Source organism: Echiichthys vipera (genome assembly GCF_963691815.1).
Source record: "Echiichthys vipera genome assembly, chromosome: 17".
In the NCBI taxonomy this organism is placed as follows: Eukaryota; Metazoa; Chordata; class Actinopteri; order Perciformes; family Trachinidae; genus Echiichthys; species Echiichthys vipera.
Genome location: NC_139842.1, coordinates 24889957 through 24911647, shown reverse-complemented (window position 1 = coordinate 24911647; position 21691 = coordinate 24889957). Strand labels below are relative to the sequence as shown.

Genomic DNA, 21691 nt, shown 5'->3' with positions numbered 1-21691 from the left:
GTTCGGGGGCAGGAACATCAGTAATCCACCACTGAAAAAGCTTTTTTCTCTCTGTACCATGTTTTGGCACTGCACTCTGAACCAGCTTGTGTCCTGCCCAGCTGTCAGACTGGTCCACTTGTTCAGGTGATCATCCAACATCCTCCTGGACACGAGAAGCCAGCCAACACAGCAAAAGGATAGACTGTTTCTTCTCTAGAAGTTTTCCTTTGGGTTGTCGAGGGCCGATCTGTTCGTGTATAGCTCCTATCACCAGGTGTCCGAACACCTCAGGTTGCCTGCTTGTCAGGGTGACTCTTTAGCTTGTGGAATTTAACACTGTCCAGCTTCTCGAACCTCTTCTCACAGAACTCACAGGTGAAGTTGTAGTGGGCCTCAGAAGTGTGCTTTTTCATGTGCCAATTCAAAGACGCACGCTGGCGACACTGGTAGCCACAGATTTCACATCTGACAGATGAGGTTGGGGAGAAGACAAGAAGGAAGGAAAAGGGACATAAAGAGAGGGGTGATAATCATATGATTATGGGCTGTGTGATAAGTTTTTTTTTTTTTTTATCCTCTGTCTGATATGAAAATCCTGGTTCACAGACTGGAACTTCAGTCCAACCTGCTTAAAGCAAAAAATGTCATAATAAGATCCGTGTTAAGCTGTGGTAACTTACTGGAGTGGTGTTTCTCCCGTGTGGGTCCGCCTGTGGACCTCCAAGTGATTCTTACGCTTAAACGATTTTCCACATGTCTCACAGATGAAATCTCTGACCCCTGTAAACAGATTCTGTTACATTTGGTTTATGAAGGTGAAGATCCTGAAAATGACAAGTGTGTCTTTGTGAGCCCACCTGAGTGGATGATCATATGGCGATGCAGGTGGTTTGAGAGGTAAAACTTTTTTCCACAGCCTGGATGAGGGCAAACCTTGGTCCTCCCTTTCCTGTGAACTAGGTTGACGTGATTCTACAAAGAGGGAAAGGAATTGAACAGATGGAAGTTTGAAAGCTAAAAAAACAACTGTAGCTGAAATGTAAAGTATAAATAAATTACAACTTTTACCTGAAAGCTGCTTATAGCCACATAGACTTGACTGCAGCCCTCGTACGGACAGTGGAACATCTTGAGCATCCCGTCTGGCTCAATGACTGGGCCTCGCCTGTTTCTCTTTGACCTGACACTGCAAAACCAGACACCACAGACTAGGTTCACTATTACATGAGGACTTGGATAACCATCTTAAGACTTCCAATCCTTCTCCATCTGCCCAAATGTCACCTGCACTGGAATTCACCATGTAAAGTATGAGGGCCACTAACCTGCTCAGACCCCGCTGCAGCTCTCTGTCACTACTCAGCTCCAAAGGATCAACAGTCGGCTGCAGCAGCTGTTTGTCACTCAAACCTGCAGAGAGAAAGTGCGAAAATGATAACAAAATGATTCATGCAGGTATGGGCTGAATAGTCAAGTCATCCTGCAGCTTCCTGTCAGCAGAAATGCAGCTTCAACCAAACTCTGAACACTTTTTAAGGCAGATCAAAGGTCAACAGTGAGAGTTGCCAGGTTGTAATTGCGACCATTTTGAGATATTGGCAACAGATTCTTTAAACAGCAAAATATAAATAAATACATTTTAATTTTTTATTTTTATTTTAAGCCTGACAACCACTTTTAAAAGTTATTGTTGAGCCCTGTAGAATTGAATTTCTAAAATCAATAACAAACTAAAATTCTTCCTATTCTCTGGCACCCCTGCAGCTGGTGGCACCCTAGGGAACCGCCTAGCTACATCCTAAATCCACATTTGCAGTCTAGTATCTGTCTGCACCTGGATTCTCTGGACCAGGGGTCTCAAAAACATGGCCAGATCCGGCCCGCCAAATTGGACACAGATGACGCTTTTCCACTGCACAGTACTGCTAAACTCGACTCACTCTTTTTTGGTTTTCCTTTGGCAAAACTAGTGGATAGGTGGACTTGGTACCTGTTTGGTACTTTTTTAGTACTACCTCCGCCGAGGTTCCAGGCCAGCTGAGTTGATACTAAAGTAAGGGAGGTAAGCGTATGTTGTGGGATTCATATCACATCTGTGCAGGAGGCGAGAGAGAGAAAGGCATTTTAAAAGTGTTAACTTTCTGCTGAAGCTTTTATATAACAAAGCAATGGGGGGGATTTTGTTCTGAAGATTTTACAGGAAATTAAATGTGTTTATCCACCGTCTTACCGCTCCACAAGCTTGCGGTTTCGAAATAGCAACAGCAGACGGCTGCAGTAATGTCCTACATAGCTGTGAATTCGGGTATGTTTTATGACATTCGTGCTGAGTCGAGTTAAGTTGGTTCCATGCAGTGGAAAAATGCCAAGAGTGTTGGGATATGCAAGAAAAATGGACCAGTTCCCATTTCTTCACAGAGGTCAAAAGTAAGCCAGTGTACTCGGTGGGTTCACAACACCTTTTAGTGTTAAACAAACAATATTCTGCAAAACTATCAAACTCATTCCTTCTCCATCCTGACCAGAATACAGTTGAAAGCCGATACATATTGTTGAAATTGTATTATCCTCATTAGTTAGTATTGATATCTCAGGCTGATCATCACCTGTTGTGTAAATAGGTTGCTTATTAATTATAGATGTTTTCAGAATGTACTTATACTTCTTTACACTAAAATAATTAATTATATATATATATATATATACATACTTTATTATGCAATGGTTTTACTGGTCTGGTCCCAGATCAAATTGGGCTGTGTGTGGCCCATGAAATAAAATGAGTTTCACAGCTTGTACGGACTGACTGGATGAATAGTGCATTTGGACAGCCCTGTGCACTCTGGACTTCACAGGTATAGAGACACCCATAAGAGCACAGGTGTCCCACATTTGGATTCAGCAATCCTGTGCACAATTTGAGTAGTGCCTGAAAAATGCGGCGTCAGTTCTGAATGTCACTCACCTGTCATGGATTCTTCATCCACTGGTCTGAGTTTGGAGTCGGACGTGCAAACCTGGTTATAGGTGACACCGCCGATAACAGTGCAGGTAACCTCCTCCACATTTCCGCCACCCATGTTGAGCTGGATGCCCTCTGATGCCAGGGCCTCATAGCTGGGGCCTGTGATGATAATTAACTAGGGATGGAAAAAACAACGGCAGCTTTTGAGGGAAAAAATAGTACACTCCTTGATGTGCACTGCAAATGTATACCTCCTTTAAACATATCTGCAAGGTACTCATTCACCTACTTGTGAGCCTTCCAAAGGTGTCCTCTGGTCAGGGATCTCACAGCTGGTCACCACCGTCTGCAGTGTCTGAGGGTCAAACAGTTCGCTCTGCTCTTGTACCTGCAAGGGCGGTGGGACTAACAGCTCTCGATGAGCTCCCAGTCTGACTGAGCCACTCAAGCTCTGTGACAGCACCAAGTCCTCATCTGCCTTTTTCAGTTTTTCAGCCAAGGAGTCCGTAACGGTAACACACTCATATCCCTGCGGTAAAGTCCTACACTCTTCTCTGTCTTCTCCTCCATCTCTGTCTCGTCTCAGATCATCAGTCTCCTCCTCTGAGGGGATGGAATGATATTCTGCTGTGGGGGAGTCTTGCTGTTGCTCCATGGTCATCTCCATCTCCCACACAGGCTGTCCGGTCAGGGGGACATCCTTGGAGGAGGCTTCATCTCTGGGCTGGTGGTCTAGAGTTGTAGCTTGTTCTACGAGGTTCACGGTTATATGATGTTCCTCAGAAACATCCACATTTTCTCCCACATCTACAAAAAAGCAGATACATGTGGCCATACTTCATACATATACATCAGAGATCGAAATTAGAGAACAAGTTATTAATACCTGATTTATTCTGAAATACTGTTGTTTTTTATTGTTCAGAAGTTGATAGAATAGCAAGGCAGAAAATCTACACATCTTCCGCTGCAGGCTAAAAACGCATCTCTTCCGACTGCACCTTGGCTAAGAAGATGAAAAGATAGGGAAGAACACTTATATGTAGCACTCTATAGATCGGCTTTTTAAGCTATTGCACTTACCTAATAACTTGCTCTTCTTTTTAAATAACCAAGGCGCTTCAACACTTTCAGATCCCTCCAAGTTATTGGTGTTAATCTTCACCTGGTGATAAATGAATGAATTGTTGGACACACCCTATTTATCTGCAGCTCTCCTGGTTACTTTGTAAGATGGAAGCTGCTCTGAGGAGACTGAAACCCTGAGACAGCAGGTTGTCCAGATGAAGGCCAAAGGGATGACCCTCTCAACCATCAGAGAGAGGTTGGGTGTTCACAGTCTGTGATTTCAAGAAGACTGAAACTTTAGAAGGACACAGATTAATTTAAGTCCCTCAAAAAGGCCGGTCGTCCACGAGAGGACAGGATGATGAGAAGACTCTCAATGGGGAATCAGTTCAACACTGCAGCTGGAGTTGGTCTCTGAACACAGTGTCTCGACATTTAAGACAATTTAGACTGAAAGACCACTCTGCAGTGACCAAACCTCTCGTCAGCAGAAAGAATCAAAAGGCTACACTTGCCTTTGCTGAGGAGCCTGTTGTGTGGACAGAGGAGAACTGGTCCAGAGTGACTTCAGTGATGAGAGGACGTTCAGTTTATTTGGGTCTGATGGAAACATTATGTTGGCGTAGGACTGGGGAAAGACTGAACCCAAAGTGTGTAAAGAAGTCAGTTAACTCTGGAGGAGGAAGTGTCATGGTTTGGGGATGTTTTCTGCAGCAGGAGTTGGGCCTCTTGTACAGCTACATGGCAGAGTGAATGCAAATGTTTATGTGAACCTCCTTCAGCACCATGCAACACTTCACTGCAACTGTCTTCAACTAGCTGCAATGCAGGATAATGCCCCCTGTCACACGGCAAAACAGGTCAAGCAGTTCTTTAAAGCTCAGAATATTGAAACAAGGAGAGTCCAGATCTAAACTCCATAGAGAATCTCTGGAAAATCCTTGGTAACAAAGTAATGTGTAATAAACCCACTCCTGTTAGTGAACTGTGGAAGAGATTGAGTCAGAACAGACCCAGATCAAACCAGAGCAGTGTGAGAAACTAGTGATGTCCTGTGGGAGCAGATGTGCTGAAGTCATTCAAAGCTGTGGCCTCTACACTTCCTGTTCATTTTTGAATCCTAGAGAAGAAAACATTGTTGAAATCTTCTCTTCTGACACAGTGCTTACTGTTCTCTAATGTTGATCACTGATTTTTTTCACTAAATAAAGGTTTTTGTTAAAGTGCCTTGGTTATTTAAAAAACATGTTAGTACAGCAGTGGGATAGCCACAGAGGATATTATAACAAATTATGAACAATACAAAATAACAGTATTTCAGAATAAATAAAGTATTAATACTTTGTTCTGTATGTTGATCTCCAGTGCATAAAAAGATAAAACATTAATGATTTGGATAAGACAGTTTGTAATGCAGATTTGAAAAATGATTGCCAGGCTGCTGATCGGAAGAGAACATTTCTCCAACATCATGTAATTATAGTCCTGAACTGTACAGTGTAAGTGCAGCAAAGGGCTGCAGGTCGGAGTCAAACCTGCAGCCGCTGCCTTGAGGACCTCCAGCCTCTTTACATGGTGCGAGTGCTCTAACCACTGTGCCACCACCCGCCCCCCAATATGCTTTCTGAGTAATCAATGACTACTGGCATATATGTACACATTTTTTGAGCGTACTCCAGTCGAAGTCATTGACATAGTATCCATTCTCACTAAGGTCCAGGCACTGTGCCTCCCAAACACTGTACTACTGAACTACGGTGAATTTTTCTTAATATATTCAATTATCAGAGTAGGTTGTTTTGCTGGCTTAACCGCAGTCAATAAACTCCTTGTTACAGATGATGCCCCACACACTTTCTCAATCAACGGATATCCTCCGTTCAAAGTATATTAGTCTTAGAACTGTCAACTGCATCTGTAAATTATTATTATTATGTAAATATATATATATATATATATGTGTTTATGTAAGGGGATGTAATGGAATGAGAACAGAAGGGGTTTTGTTGCTTATTTGTTTTTTGGTTGTTTTTTGTGGTTGTGGTATCACTTTGTTATAATTGATTATTTGTTATATACATATACATCTGTATGAACATGTATTTTGATATGTGGAAGGGCAGGTATGAGAGGCTGAATACCTAGCTCTGTGTACAATTATGATATTGTCTGTAAAAAGATGAACTACGATTGCAAACAAATAATGAATAATGTTATCTAAGATATGCGTGAAATGGTGAGAGGGGCGGGCAAGAGGATAGCTCCTTGCTCCCATTCATTTCTGTACGTATAATCTGTATATTTAAATATATGTCTGTATACTGTGAAACCTTGTTGGAGTCAGTGGAGTCGAAAACCAATAAAAAGTTTGTCACAAAAAAAGAAAAGCAGATAAATAAAAAGAGCTTGTTCAGGATTTACCAGATGCTGATAAACATGTTACTACTCGTAATATCAACAGTGAAAGTGAAAACCGCCCAAAGGAGTCAAAGAACAAAGTTATCTTTCTGCACCTTTGAAATGTTTGTGAGCCTCCTTCCTTCTCTTCCGGCTCACTACACCTTTAGCAACGGGCACATCTGTTTTTGCGGCAACCTCTTCATCGTACTCTCCCTCCGCTTCCTCTTCATGTTCAGAGTCACTGGCCTCCCTCGGTGGTGAGAAAAGGTATTGCACAAATGAGTGGTTGGAATCACATTGCCAGATAGCAGCGGTGGAGAAGTTTGGCTGGGGTTCCAGGGCTCTGAGCTGGGGCTCGTGGGGGCAGGAGCAGGAGTGGTCCTGGTACCAACACACCAAGCTCTGGAGACTGGACACACACTCCTTCCTGCCTGGGAAACAACAAAAGTCTGTGCTGAAGTCATTCAAAGCTGTGGCCTCTACACTTCCTGTTCATTTTTGAATCCTAGAGAAGAAAACATTGTTGAAATCTTCTCTTCTGACACAGTGGTTACTGTTCTCTAGTGTTGATCACTGTTTGTTTCACAATTTTTTTTTGGTGAAGTCCCTTGGTTATTTAAAAAACATGCTAGTACAGCAGTGGTATAGACACAGAGGATATTCTATCAAATTATGAACAATAAAAAATAACAATATTTCAGCATAAATCAAGTATTTATAATTTGTTCTCTAATTTTGATATCCAGTGTAGGTCATATTTAAATCCCTACATGCATTTTGGCTATGGCCACTAGGGCGTTGAGTGAGTAGCACAGGGTTAACCATGGAGCAGTTTGGAGGTTCGGCGTCTTGCCTTGAGCAAGACACCGAACCTCCAAACTGCTCATTTCTATGGCAGTGCTCAGGAGGTGAACAGGCCCTTCTCCAGCTGCCAGTCCACACTCTGTACAGCAACACTCTGGATCAAAAGGACCAAGCTACTCCCGTCCATTAATAAACCTGGGTGATTAGTTGGTCTACTTATTATGTTGTAGTTGTGACTTTAAAAATGACTTACTACCTCCTAACTTTGACTTAGTATCTCCTAATATTGATTTTTTTCCTTGTCATTCCTCAAGCTTCATGTATTTATTCTCTTAACATGGTGCTTTGCCGTTGTCTATTGCAGTAGTTATTACTGAAGCAACATTAGTAGTTGATCTTTGTGAAATGTACATAAACATACATTTGAAGTATAAAGAAGCAGATTTCAGGCTGAAAAGATGAAATTACTGATCAAACTAGTTGCTCAAATATAAACTACCTGGATATTTCAAACGGACACTGTAATAATCCCACTTTAAGCTAAGTGACTGATTGAACACATGCCCATCAGTCAATGGCACTCACCTTTTTTCGGATTTACTGAGAATTCTGGGGCAATCTTCTTCCTGTAATGCAGTAAGTTGGACAATGACTGGTCAGGTAAAGCAGAATAAAACAGCTACTCAATGAAGCTGAAACAGCCATAAAAGAAAAGAATCATGGCTGACAGAATAGAGCTATCATAATAGTGTTATAGCTAATAACATTGCAGCAGACCTTTATGATAAAGACGTGCACGGCCTGGTTAGGAAACCTTAGAGTGTATCAAATAAAGAGGACATCGCATTGAGCGGGCTTACCCGCAGTATTCCTGCTGGTACTTGTCTCCATAGGTGGAGTTGAGCAGGATCAGATACTCTGCCAGTCCAGCATCACTCAGGCTGGTCCTCCTGCGGAGCTCACTCCACAGCTTGTGCGACTCTCCCAGATACACCCTCCTCACATCGTACTTCTTTCGGGATTCAAGACGCCTCTGTGCTCGGTCAGAGTCTGTGAGTCTGGGTCGTCCTCTACAACGCCTCAACAGACCTTTCTCCTGGTACGAAGCTTGCTCAGTGTCCAGGGAAACTTCCAACTCTGCCAGGCTGTGCGCCATCTTGGCCGTAACAGCTGCTGCTGTTGTGATTAGCCGGCATCCCGGAAGCTGTCAGACTTAACGGGAAGCCCTGATACAGACGCCTCTTCAGGCTGTTTCCGCAAAACATGGGGGTTGTTAACTTTCACGGGACACGGTTGTGAACCTGTATAGTGAATGTCTGTTTAAATACTCAGAGAAATATAATAACTGTGTACACCGAGAACCGTGGCGGCAGCGGAACGGTTCAGAAACACTGTTTTTCACACGGACTGCAGCAGCTCGAACACCAATGTGCGACATGTAAACAGAGGCGGGAAACTTCAGCGTGCACCCCGTTATCAGGCGACAGAACTACAGCATTTGTGTGTGGATTCTGAGTGTCAGCCATGACAGACATTTTGACACTTGTGTTTCGGACTTTTACGTCACAAACAGATGTGAGGAAGGAGCAAACGGTCGCCCCTCCATCACCAACAACCTGCAACACGCTGGTGGTCGGAGACACCACCATCAGCCGCTCCGTGCTGCTGCTGGCGGCCGTGACAGCTGCCTCAGAGATGGGGGTGAGGGTGGTGTTCTTCACCCAAACACAAATTCAGAGCCTTCCGGTGTCTCTGCAAAAGTGTGTCCCCAGCCTGAGCCCACAGAGTCTGAAGGTACACCCATCACTTACTCTCACACTATGTGTACATTATATATTTCATGTTATAAAGTTGCTATCAAGTGTATTATTATCATTACTAATAAGACATCAGCTTGGGCTATGATCGATTGCATATTCCCCTATTCGTTGATTTATCACAGACTACATCACATTTCTGACCAGCGGGTGTAGATTATGAGATATTGATATAATCATGATATATATTATAATATTGGTATCGATATGGAATATATTATAGTAATATCATGTATCTATAGTATAAATATGTGATATTGAGTGTTGGTACTGATATGATTATGAATATGTAATGTGATTTAAAACACGGCTTATAGTATAATATTGAAGGGTCACTTATATCATTTGCATGGCTAAAATTACTGTCTGTACATTTACAGTAATGTTGTTTTGTTTTGTATGTTCTAATTTAAATTTATTTTTATTTTATTTTTGTTATGATGCATTATTATAATTGTATGCATGTGTTGGACCCCAGGAAGAATAGCGGCAGCATTTGCTGCAGCTAATGGGGATCCTAATAAACTAAACTAAACTGAGCTCATTCAGCACCTGTCTGTTAAAAAAAGTATAATTTATTTTCACAGAAAATCAAGTTTTCCTATCCTAGGACAGTGGAGGAGCTGCTGCATCAGGTGGCCAGCCTTCACGAGTCCCCCAACACGTCTCCCACACCTCCTTCACTGATCATAGTTGACAGGCTGGAGGGCTACCTGTGTGGTCCTGAAGGCAACAGCCACAGCGGATATCACCCAGGAGAGCAGTCCAGTGCTGCACACCTATCTGCGCTGCTGTGCGACAGCGCTGCCTTCCTCACTAAACTCCTTAGACAACATTGCTCGAGCTCGGCCCCCTGCCGCATCATCGCCTCTTTCCAGTCAGAAGTGGACTCGGGGCAGGCCAGTGGGGAGGCCTCTGCCACAGATCCCATCCTTGATGTTCTGGATCGCTATTTCCAGGTACGCTGTACTCTGGACCAAGACAAGAGCTATGAAGCTGCAGCAGCTGGACTGCAGGAGGTGTGGCACATTTACCTCTCTGGGACAGGCATTACAGAGGCCTCTTGTACCAAAGACTGTGAGGACAGGCCAGCTGTAGTCCAGGAGTGGCAGCTGTTCATTTCCACTGATGGTTTAATGGAGTTTAAGTTGGTTTGAAAACGTTTGTCCAAAACATTTTATCAGCGGGGGAGAAATTGAAGGTTGAATTGTTCACTCAGTGAGTATTGTTCAGAGAAAAGGCTCATTTTTTAGTTCCCCTGCATTTAAATTGTATCACTTGGGTACAGTATTTACAGTGAGGATGAGGATGTACTGTACTACATCCACCCTACTACATTTTTGTTTAAAATTGTATATATTTTTCTACCTGCCTTTAAAACAGAGGTGTTTGGAAATGCAGCTGAGCCCGTTTTAGTTTGAAAACTAGTCTGGACGGGCAGAAACAGAGACATTTGGAAAAGATGACTGACAGAGACTGAGGCTGAAAGACCTTTTGTGATTTCAGACTTGTTGTGTGGGTGCTCCTTCTCTCTGTCTTGTCCAACAAATAAATCTCTGCTCTTACTTTTCACCATTGTTGTTCTTCCTCTGAAGTATTTTCTGTATTTTCAACATATACATCCATGATTTCTAACACGTGTTAGAAAAGCTGCTTCCTGTTTACACCAGCAAGTGCATTGTGCACAGTACACAGCACGCAGTATGTGTCCGCAGAGGATTTCTGATAAGGAGCTAAAACGCTTGTTTGGACAGAGATTGTTTTTGAATGAAAATTTAGTAGTTTGGATGCAGCCTGTGTCACTGTTACGCTTCATCTTCTGTGTTCCGATCCTTCTCTCATGAGTAAAGTGTTTTTTGAACAATGCCTTTCCAGTCATTCATCAGTGCAGTTCTTGCTTTTGCTTTGACCATCATGACTCCTCTGTCAGACTGATCTTCCAACAAACTGTTGCCTTATCTCTGATACAGCATGGTGTAATCTTTACCCTCTCACATGTCAGCTAACAGGACCCCAGTGACTGCAGATGAACACCATTATATGAGTTGACATTCTAAATGACACAAGGCTTTGTCAAAGAAATGAAGAAAACTTTACACGATGAAAACATGTACGTAGACATTGAGGAATGGGCTTGTTTTAAATTGAATAGTGGTTACCAATATTTTTGGCTCAGGGCCCCGGCTTACACAAAGAAACATTTTTTTGTGACAAAAGACCAGACAAATAGACTTTACAACAAAATAAACATATATTTTAATGTAAAGCATTAAATGTTTTCGTATCCCCTTAATCATCTGGGGATGAGAACCACTGATTTAATACATATGAGTGATTTACATGCGTGTCACACATGTGTCAAGGAACTGAAGTGGCATATATACATACAGTACAAATCCGACGACATACAGTATATAATTACTATATCATTTTAGTACAGAATTGATGACTCTAAATTGCCCGTAGGTGTGAATGGTTGTCTGTCTCTGTTTGTCTCTATGTGTCCTGTGATAGACTGGCGTCCTGATGCGCCCGATGTCAGCTGGGATCGGCTCTAGCCCCCCCGAGACCCCGACAGGGACAAGAGATTGAAGATGAATGAATGATATTAAGTTGCATGTTTCTGAAAAAGAAAAACATGGAACAAAATATGACTCTATTTGTAAGTCAACAGTACACCTATTTTCTCTTAAAAAAAAAAAAGCCTAAATAATATGTGTACCACACATCTAAAACAATATTAACAAATGTAATTGCCAGACAGCCAGTTGGTTGTATTTTCTTTAATAAAAAATAGACGTCAAGTCAAAAAATCGAAGTAAACACACTGAAAAATGTCTTATATCCTTTAAAGTAGCTAAAATTTCAGGTCTAATATTTTATCCTTAGCCATAAAAACAAACAAGCTTAAAAAAATATTGAAATGATTCAGTTTGATTTTAAAACTGGGATGAATTGAAATGTATTTAATAGAAACATCAATTATATTACATGTACATGTTCTGCTCTTTATGTGGCAGCAGTGACTAAAACACAACTTAAACATGACAAGAAAGACACTAAGAGCTACTATTATGAAAATTAATATTATCTACAGTAGTACTAATTATACTTCATTTGTTCCAGGAATCTGCATTAGTGGTAAAATACAAAAATCATCATATTATTTACAAATACAGTGAGTACAGTGGAAATTACATTGACATAATGGCTGCAGGGTTCAGAAGAAGTTGTTTTGTAATTGTCAACGAATCCCCAAACCAAGTGTTCTTCGATCTTTCTCAATACCTTCTGACTTTCCTACCCTGTCAACCTGAAGCCCATTGGTTCTTAATGAAGACGGAAATCTTTCGAATGGGTCACAAATAAACTGAATTTTCCTAACATAGCTGGACACTATTGTATAGCAAATGTTAGCTAAACAAGAGTAAATGCTACATTTTTGGGGGACTGTTTTGCGAGTGTGGTACTGTGATGGTGTATGTGAGTTTACCTAAAATAACCCACAGTACCCATGTCCACTGTAATAAAGGAGCATGTCGCAGTGCAATTCATGTTTTAATATTTTTTTTAACAATTTGAGTTCATGTTTTTAACAATTTTAGTGGCATGTTTCTAAGAATAGAAGTGTTGATCTGGTCCACACTTTGGTCCAGATCTAAATATCTCCTCTCTGAACTGCCATGAAATATGGACAAACATTCAGCGTCCCAAGAGGATGAAATGTTGCATCAACTACCATCATCAGGTCGAATTTCTAATCTGTGCATTACTTTAGTTTATGACCAAATACCTGCAGACATGACATTCCCATCAGCCTTAGCTGCGCGTTGCATTCAGTGATAATTAGCTATTGTTAGCATGCTTACACTGTAAACTCTGATGGTAAAACTAAGATGGGGTACATGTTTATCATTCACCCTGATAAACATCTGCATGCTATGCATTAGCATTTAACACTATTGTGCCTATGCTTTTCATGTTATCCTGTATGGGATGGATGGAATGGGAATTATGATTAGAGAGAGGAGAAGTTATATCAGGCTTTGTTACATAGACAGCAGTTGTTTGCAGGATTTGTTGACGATACAAAACTATGGAATACCAGCAGCCCTATTTAACACACATTAACAGAACAGATATTGGGTCTGTATTGTTCAGTCTTCCATTTCAGGATGTGATATGCTTACTTTCATTGTTGTCTGGCCTGGCTAATGCACTTCAACCCTTTGTGAAACATAAACAAATACAGAAAAGGAATTTCAGAGAACTTTCTTTCATTATAAAGTTTGACAATCAGTCATAAAAGAAAAAGAACAAATAGACTTTAAAGACTACTTTAAAGTAGCTTTTGCTTGGGGCTAAATTACATGGGATTGGATTGATGCATAGACTCCCTATACTCACCAATACAGAAACCAGCGTTTTAGGCAGTACTGAAGGCATTTCTGATACTGGAGTCCGTTTGGAACAACTCTTCAAACATTTGAAATATGAATAAATCACCCAAGGATTTCACTCCCTCAACTTGAATTTTAGGTGAATTATAAAACATTCCTGCTGATCTACAGGATAGGATACTTACAGATCAGCATGCAGACATTTGCACTGGTATCAGTGGTAGAAATGATGTACGTACATCCAGCAGGCTTTCTCTTCTTGAGTCCTTTAGCTTTCACTTAAAGCTTCTCTGTCTGCTCACAAATCCTTGGTACACCTTTCTTAACAGTTTGAGAGGCTATGTAGCTTTAGGTGAAGATCCAAAAACGCTTTACTGAACCTGCTTCAGAGCTCTGACCATGTGCAGCCTGTCAGGCTGTGCTCCCTCTCAGCCGTCACAATGGAAGGGGTGCTGATTTAATAGGAAGGGTCTTCTATGAGCAGGGATGTCGTTTTTGTAATCATTGGCGTATAAACCCACTTTTCCAATGTCGTCTACTCTGCTCATGGGACTGTAATCCATAGAGACCCCGGAGTCTGCCACTGCCATGTAGGTGTACCCAGGGCCTTTGGGCATCCAGGCGTGGTTTGGGTACTCAAAGCTGGACTGTGATGAAAGACGACCCGACCCGGAGCTCTGCTGCACGGATCCCAGGTCTGAGTGAGATTCACACAACACTGTCTTTCTGGAGGCGAAAAGCACCTCAAGGGGTAAGGTCTCCTCCAAAACGTCGTCCAGCTGATCGTCTTCACTGTGGTTGTTGGCACTGAGGGTAACGTAAGCGTCTTGCGACTCCAGCAGAGAGGACTGGGAGCAGGGCACTGGGTTCTGGTGGAGCGCCCGTAAGCGGTCCATCAGCCAGTGGTTGTGTTGTGTGGCTCTACATCGCTCTGTCGGAGCAGAATCATCCCTCTCCAACGGCTCTCTCTCGTCCAGCCCTGTCTTTACATCCTTGTCTTCGTTTCTGCCTGTGGTCAAAGCTCTGGAGGTTTTGGGAGGCAGAGGCGGGAAAGGCAGGGCGGGGCAAGTGCTGAGCTCTGACAGGACTTCCAGAGGAGAAGGGCATTCCTCTGAGTAGTAGAAAGCTGGAGTCAACCATATGCCTCCATTGGTCTGCCCTAACCATTCCTACACAAAAACACAACAAAGGATTATGGCTGCTCTGTAAAGATCTTTGGCTCTGACTTCATTTTCTGACACAAGAGGGCACCCTCCTGTTTTCCTATAATGTCATGTGGTTTACATTTGTGGTGTTGAGTAAAATATCTCAACTAGATGCAATCAGGACAGTTTATCAATATGTCCAGTCTTTTAGTTCATGACTAAATAGCATAATGTTAGCATGCTAGCCCACTAAGACAAAAAAGAACAACGTGCTGATGTTAGCATTTAGCACAAACCAGCCTTGTACCTTTGTACAGCTTTTCGGAGCCTCTACCTTGGATGTGAACGTCTTACCTGAAAGTCTCCACCATAAACAGTAAACAGGCCTTGGAACTTGCTGTCAGGAGTTGGAATAGTCGGCCAAATCTTCTTTATTACAAACCTAAAATGAGCAGAGATATTGAAAAATATAGTTCTACATTTGTCTTTTTCCATTAATCAGTAGTGTAAGATCCAGAGAGAAGCAACCGTTGTTGTGTTGCCTGTTATCTGACCTTCGATGGGACAGGAGCATGGTGAGAGACAGCATAATGAGGACGAAAGAGATGATCAGAGTCAGGGACATGATGAGTAGGTCAGGTTCTGGAGGAGGCACAGAATGATCAAAAAACATACTTTGCATTGGTAACAAACTAAGCAAAACAATCTGGTACTACACGTTCCCTTTCAAGAGGTGTCTGTGCTGCTCTGAATATGTGACGTATTTTTGTGTTGTATATGTGAATGAACACTCACCTGCAGGCATTGTTTCCATGAACACTGGATCACTCCAGGCACTCCAATAGCCGCCGTAGGTAATCCCATCCAGTTTTACACGCACTCGCACCTTGTACTTTGTGCCTGGCTGCAGGCCTCTCAGGATCAACTCTGAGCTGGCTCGTACCACCTCTACCTGCAAAACAGTCCTCTGCTCATCATTACAGGTCCATATGGGCCAATACAATTCAGCAGCCCTGTTGATCAAAGCTTTGTTCAACCTCTAACACACTGGTTCTCAAACTGTGGTACTTGGGCCACTGGTGGTGCTCAAGCTCTCTCTGGTGGTGCATGATGGAATCTCCAAAATAAAAAAAAGGAGACATTAATTACTAAATTAATATAACACTAAGAAAATACTTACATTATTAAGATCCATGAAATGTAATTTAAAATAAGTTTAGTTTTCCTGTCCTGTTCCTGTTCCCTGTTTCAGTATCAGCCTATTACGTTGTCATGCTCACGCGTTATGAGCTAAACTGTGAGGGCAAGATAGTAAGCAGGGGTAAAATGATTGGTGTGAAAACACTGACATGTCCGTTAAGTGCCAGTGCCAGCGCTTAGTGCCCCCTGGTTACCCTCTAAATGTTCTCTCTTTTACATTGAATCTCTCTTGTCATTCCTATGTTTACTGCACTTACCACTTTCATGTGCTATATAAATAAAATTTGACTTGACCTGATGTCGGTTCTGATGCTACCCCTTCAGTCACCAATAAATACTCTTCTGATTAGGAATAAGCCTTTGTCCTAAACATTGGTCTCAGTGGTGGGACTTGAGAGAGCCTGATTTCAACTGAGGTGGTACATCATGTACAAAGTTTGAGAACCACTGCTCTAACATAGTGAGGTCATGCAGGGTATTAAAATAACCAACATACCTGCCCCACGTGGCTGTCCGCCGTAGTGTAGCTGACCTCGTACATCATGCTGTCGTCCATGTACTTGAGAGAAGGAGGCACCCAGCTGACGTTTAGCTGGCCCTGCTGACCCGTGCCACTCACCGTCACGTTAGCCAGGGGGTCCAGAAGAACTGCCGATCAGATAGACAGGAGGCAGCTTGTAAGGGAGGGTTCTGAGCCTAGTCTTGCTCATGAACAGCACTGGGATAAAGCCATACACATGTCGCATGTATGGTACAATTGCATATTGATTAAACAACTTATTGTTTGGCCACGGTTTGGGGCAGAGGAAACAAGCACTGATATATTATAACCCTTTTAAGATTATGAACCTGTTAGCAAACAGTTGTCTATTATTTAAACCTATTAGGGATTGATCATATGGATTTGTTAGGACCGATGCCGATACCGTTTCTTTTTTTTTTCAGCTACAGCTGAGGACAGATACAGACTGCTAATGTTCTTGAGCCGATATTTGGAGCCGATACTACTTTGCTCCCTCAATTTACATCATAAAAAATACACAGTGATGATAACAAAAGTTATGAGTCTCAGTTTTTAAAAAAAGGAACGTTCATTGAACTTAAAAAAGGCGTCTCCAGCAACATGGAGCTGCCTGTGAGCGGGGGCGGCTGGTGGCTCAGTGGTTAGACCAGTCGCCCCATGTAAAGAGGCTGAAGGTCCTCGAGGCAGCGACTCTGACCTGCGGCTCTTTGCTGCATGTCTCCCCCTCTGTCTCTCACCCCATTTCCTGTCCGTCCTATAAAAAAGGCTTGAAAACTGCTAAAAAAATAATCTTTAAAGAAAATCGGTGAATGCAGCAGCGTGCATCAGCTGATACACCTAAAAAACATAAGGCCAATATATCGGCCTATCACTACAACATATACTCATCAATGGGGTCGTATGATCTCTAATGTCATTTCTACAGTAAAAAAGACATAGATTACATATGTATATGTACAAACAGCCTGATTATTTACACATCCAGCAGATACACAGCAGCATTAGCATTTATTTGGATTTGTCAATGAAAATGGCTGTAATCCGTCCTTCTCATACAGACCCTACGAATGCGCTCCTCTGTGGTGTTTAGTTAAGGCAGTGGCACAGGGTGCAGTGAAAAAACTTACAGGAAAGCTCGATGAGAAGGCTGCGATTGTGGAACAGTATTCCCTCCCGATTAACTCGTATGTCCATTTTGACAAACATCTGGGTTCGGTTCAGATGGCAGATGAACAGCTTCTTCCCACCTGCTATAGGGAGGGCTCTCAGCGGGCACCTGTGGCTGTTTTCATTCCTGCTCGGGACAAAGGAAGACAGAAGCGCTGTCGGTTCAGGCAAAGGAGATTTCTTTCTTGAATTTGTAAAATTCAACAAACAAAATAAAAACAAGAACAAAAAAAAAATTAACAAAAGACAATGCAGTATATCCAACAAAATAGAGAATGAAAGAAGTTAACATAATTCATTTCAAAAGTCCTTTTCTGTAGTTCACATACATGAAAAGGCCACTATGAATTCTGCACTATGTTGAATGGTACAATTGTTTTCATGTATCTAGATCAGTGGTTCTTAAACTTTGTACATGACGCACCTCCTCAGTTAAAATCAGGCTCTCGAGTCCCACCGCTAAGTCTAATGTTCAAATACAGAACACAAATACGACACTATTCAGCTACGGACAGGAAGGTTTACTCCTGATCAGAAGATTATTTATTGGTGACTGTCTTCAGCCACAGCCACGCTGTAGGAAGAGTTAGCATCAGAGCTGACATCAGCATTTTCAAACCAATCATTTGACCTCTGCTCACTCTTACCATCACTGTTCAGCTCGTAACTCACAAACATGACTACATAACAGGCTGATACTGAAACAAAGATATGACAGGAAATGCTGTCTTGATCTTAAAAGTATTTTCTTAGAATTATATTAATTTAGTAATAATGTTTCCTTTTTTATTTTGGAGATTCCTTCAAGTACCACCAGAGAGAGCTTGAGTACCACCAGCGGTCCCAGAACCACAGTTTAAGAACCAGTGATCTAGACTGATATATTGACTTTTTATTTAATATCAGGCTCCTAAAACAGTCTGTAAAAACAGTTCAATGAATGTTTATTAACCTGGATATGTAACCTACTGGCTGCTGTAGAAAAAAAGAAAAGTAAAGTACAAAGAAAGCCAGTTTTGAACTACAGTATAATGGCCAGATTGGACACCACATTGCTTGTTGTTCTGCACTGTCCTATTGTGACTGTGACCTACTGGTATGTGTATGTGAAAGAGTACTGATCCAAGGAGCTGGCCCTCTCCTCATCCTCCTCCCAGAAGCACGTGAAGTCCTTCTTGCTTTCAGCGAAGCACTTGGGGTTTTCTGGTTCCTCTTTCAGCAGCATAGACACTGAGGAGGTGGCCAGACAAGTGTGTGAAGAGACAAAAGCTTTGACTTTTTGCTTATTACTATTATCATCATCATCATCATAGACATAGACGTCATTGTGTTATAGTAAGCCAATGGAATTGTTGGGTCTCTGTAAATCATAAGTAAGTCAGAGCGTGGTCTATACCTACTTTCTATGCAAAGTAAATTTAGATAACATTAGTTATGATTTTGCACAATCAATCACATTGAATTGAATAAAACTGAAATACGATCTCCATAATTAAATCGAAAGAAATAACGTGGCGTGTTCAACTAATTATATGAGAGGTAGTTCCGAGTTTGTTTTTTAATCTAGCAGATATTGCCTCTGTTCTACTGTAAACGGTTACCTTTTATTCTAACGGGTGACAATAAAAAAAAAAGTTGTCTTACTTTTTTCAAAATCTCGTGCGCCCTGGACGATGGACGCTTTTCGCAGGGCGCAGAGTATCACGTAAAGCGCCCACAATCGGCTCAGGTGACCGCATATCATCCTTTTGTCTTCTCTGGGAAAGACTTTGGCCTTTTGTTGCCCACCGGCATACCGAGAAAACAACCTGCTACTAACGCGTCTGCTGCAGCTCTCGCAGGGGGGAAGCTTGTTTTTTGTTTAGATACCATGGGTAGAGCAAAGCGGGTGCGCGCCTGCTGGGGAGCGATAAGGTGCGATGAGACGAGCTGTTTACTTTCTCCAAAAGTGAGTGAAGGAGAGGTGGGGCGAGAGCACTCTCACAGAGCGTTTCACGTTCTTGTTTACGGGCGGGAATAAAGCGGTCATTGATGTTTACGACTTGTTTCTGCTTCTGCGGAGAGTGAGGACGCGAACCTGGGTCGTGCGTAAAAGCGCGCAAACGAAGAGCTAGATAGATAGATAGATAGATAGATAGATAGATAGATAGATAGATAGATAGATAGATAGATAGATAGATAGATAGAGGGGGCACGAGGAATATTGGCGCATAGAGATAATAACTAATGGGAATAATTGTATTATCTTAATATAATATATATTAAAAATGTCTGAGCTTTTCACTCAGTGAATGGAGTAAATATGTTAAACACAAAACACATACTCAAACCATCAACACTTGATTGAGAATGATATCATCGAGTTGGATAATGCGGACATATTCCTTCTATATAATTAAATAACTTAGATTCTACTATACTGGATCTATGTTATACGTTTAACAATCACCATAGCACATTATTTCACTGTTTATGGAAATGTGAAGATATTCAAACATTCGGGAGCTCAGTGTAAGAGTATATCTCTCAAATCACAACTTCCCCTGTCCCTCTGTGCCCTAAGTTCTGTATTTTAGGGATTTACCCAGATGACTGTCCTTTATCTTGCAAAGAAAGAACAACGGATGGCCTTTGTTTACTGCAGGTCAAACGCTGTATTGCATTATGTTGGAAGAAAGTTGACTGCCCCTCTTTAAACCACTGGTTGACTAACTTAACAGCGAGTTTGTCCCTTTACAATTGACATATATTGTTATAAAGAAAGCTTCTGAATTTGATGACATTTGGAAGATATTAGTGAGATAGGGAGGAGGCAGTGAGAGAATGAGATAATGACAATATTTAATTTGATGTTGGGAGTGCACGATGTAACCTTTACTAAGAATATTATTATTTAGATTTATTGATAATATTGTTATTATTTTTAGAGGACTCTTTTTATTGATTTATTTGATCATTTATTGCTCAGCAATTTGTTGACGAATTTGTTGGTTTAATTTATCTTTATATTTATTTATTTATTTTACTGGGGCATTTCAATCATTTACCTTTTCTGTATCATTAATATTTTCATTATTATTTTGTATTGATGCCATATGTTTAGATTGTTGGATGTTGTTGCAAGAAAACAAAACACAATAAAGATATGTTGAAAATGCGTCTGAGCACCTGTGTCGATGGGGAGAGCCTGTAGTCCAGGCCGGGGGCTGAAGCGGACCCGTTTCATGGGGCGGTGTGAGGAGACGGAGCCCAGTTCCTGGCTGGCCCCGGGCCAACGTAATCCCTGCATGTGCCCATGTAACGGAAACCGCAGAGTACTCACACACCTAAAAAGCAGACCTAAACGGTTTCTTATCTACTCACTGCACCCACATGTTTTCTTCGTTTGACCGGCATTATCAGCGCTGCAGACACCGCTGTTTCTTCACCCGTGATAAGTGGAGCGGGGGGAGGGGGCGCAGCAGCCCCTCCCCGTCAGTTTAAATGAAATTCAGCGGCTCTTTGCATCATAAGAAGGGAGACAAGAAAGCCTGACCCCAGAGAAGCGGGTGCTGATGCAAAGAGAAGCTGCATTTCACTCACATGACGACATTCAGCTGCAGATGAGGACACATTTGATGAAGCCTGGTTCAATTCTGCTCCACATCCTTTTCAGCCACAGTGAACAGTGTTAACTGCTGCTTACTGACGGTCTCAGCTTCTGTTCCTATTCTGATTTCATCTATTGTTTTGATATGTTTAACCCATTAAGACACCTGGGAAAATACACTCTATGAGCATTGTTTGAAAAGAACCTTCCAAAGCCTGAGGGTTTTCTAAAAAACTGCACAGAATGTCAACATTATATTCTGGGTCATGGTCGGATTGTTGTCATTAATGTTGTAGTCTGCCTTTATGTCGGATCCTCCTGTGTGGAGGTGCAAAGTTATTAGTTTTTGTTTAGTTTTTTTTCCCCTTCCGTTTTCTTCACGTGTATTACATTAATTGCTTTGCATTTCTCATTGGTCACCATCTTAAGACATAATCATCCAAAACACGCAGACATCATACACGATCTTAAAAGGTACATACAGGCTTAAAGCTATAGACACGCAGACATCACATTCAATCTGATCTTAAAGGTATATACAGGCAGACATCACATCCAATCTGATCTTAAAGGTATATACACACAGACATCACATCCAATCTGATCTTAAAGGTATATACACACAGACATC

General features: G+C 41.8%; 3 protein-coding genes across 3 annotated transcripts; 1 reads left to right on the top strand and 2 right to left on the bottom strand.

The window, feature by feature from the left end:
* Positions 1-269: 269 nt before the first annotated feature.
* On the bottom strand, positions 270-8375 carry znf653 (zinc finger protein 653; the record flags this gene model as incomplete). Its single annotated transcript, XM_083930865.1, has 10 exons — positions 270-447; positions 663-762; positions 840-954; positions 1051-1162; positions 1308-1392; positions 2948-3122; positions 3237-3754; positions 6529-6846; positions 7805-7845; positions 8080-8375. The coding sequence occupies 10 exons, from the start codon at positions 8373-8375 to the stop codon at positions 270-272; spliced, it is 1938 nt and encodes a 645-aa protein (XP_083786991.1).
* A 210-nt stretch (positions 8376-8585) lies between these two features.
* Positions 8586-10543, top strand: swsap1 (SWIM-type zinc finger 7 associated protein 1). Its single transcript, XM_083930642.1, has 2 exons — positions 8586-9013; positions 9624-10543. The coding sequence occupies exons 1-2, from the start codon at positions 8744-8746 to the stop codon at positions 10191-10193; spliced, it is 840 nt and encodes a 279-aa protein (XP_083786768.1). The 5' UTR covers positions 8586-8743; the 3' UTR covers positions 10194-10543.
* A 3117-nt stretch (positions 10544-13660) lies between these two features.
* On the bottom strand, positions 13661-19225 carry epor (erythropoietin receptor). Its single transcript, XM_083930875.1, has 8 exons — positions 19116-19225; positions 18566-18701; positions 17432-17598; positions 16278-16429; positions 15377-15536; positions 15136-15223; positions 14936-15023; positions 13661-14605 (listed from the first exon to the last, which is right to left on the bottom strand). The coding sequence occupies exons 1-8, from the start codon at positions 19213-19215 to the stop codon at positions 13865-13867; spliced, it is 1632 nt and encodes a 543-aa protein (XP_083787001.1). The 5' UTR covers positions 19216-19225; the 3' UTR covers positions 13661-13864.
* Between the last annotated feature and the right edge of the window lie 2466 nt (positions 19226-21691).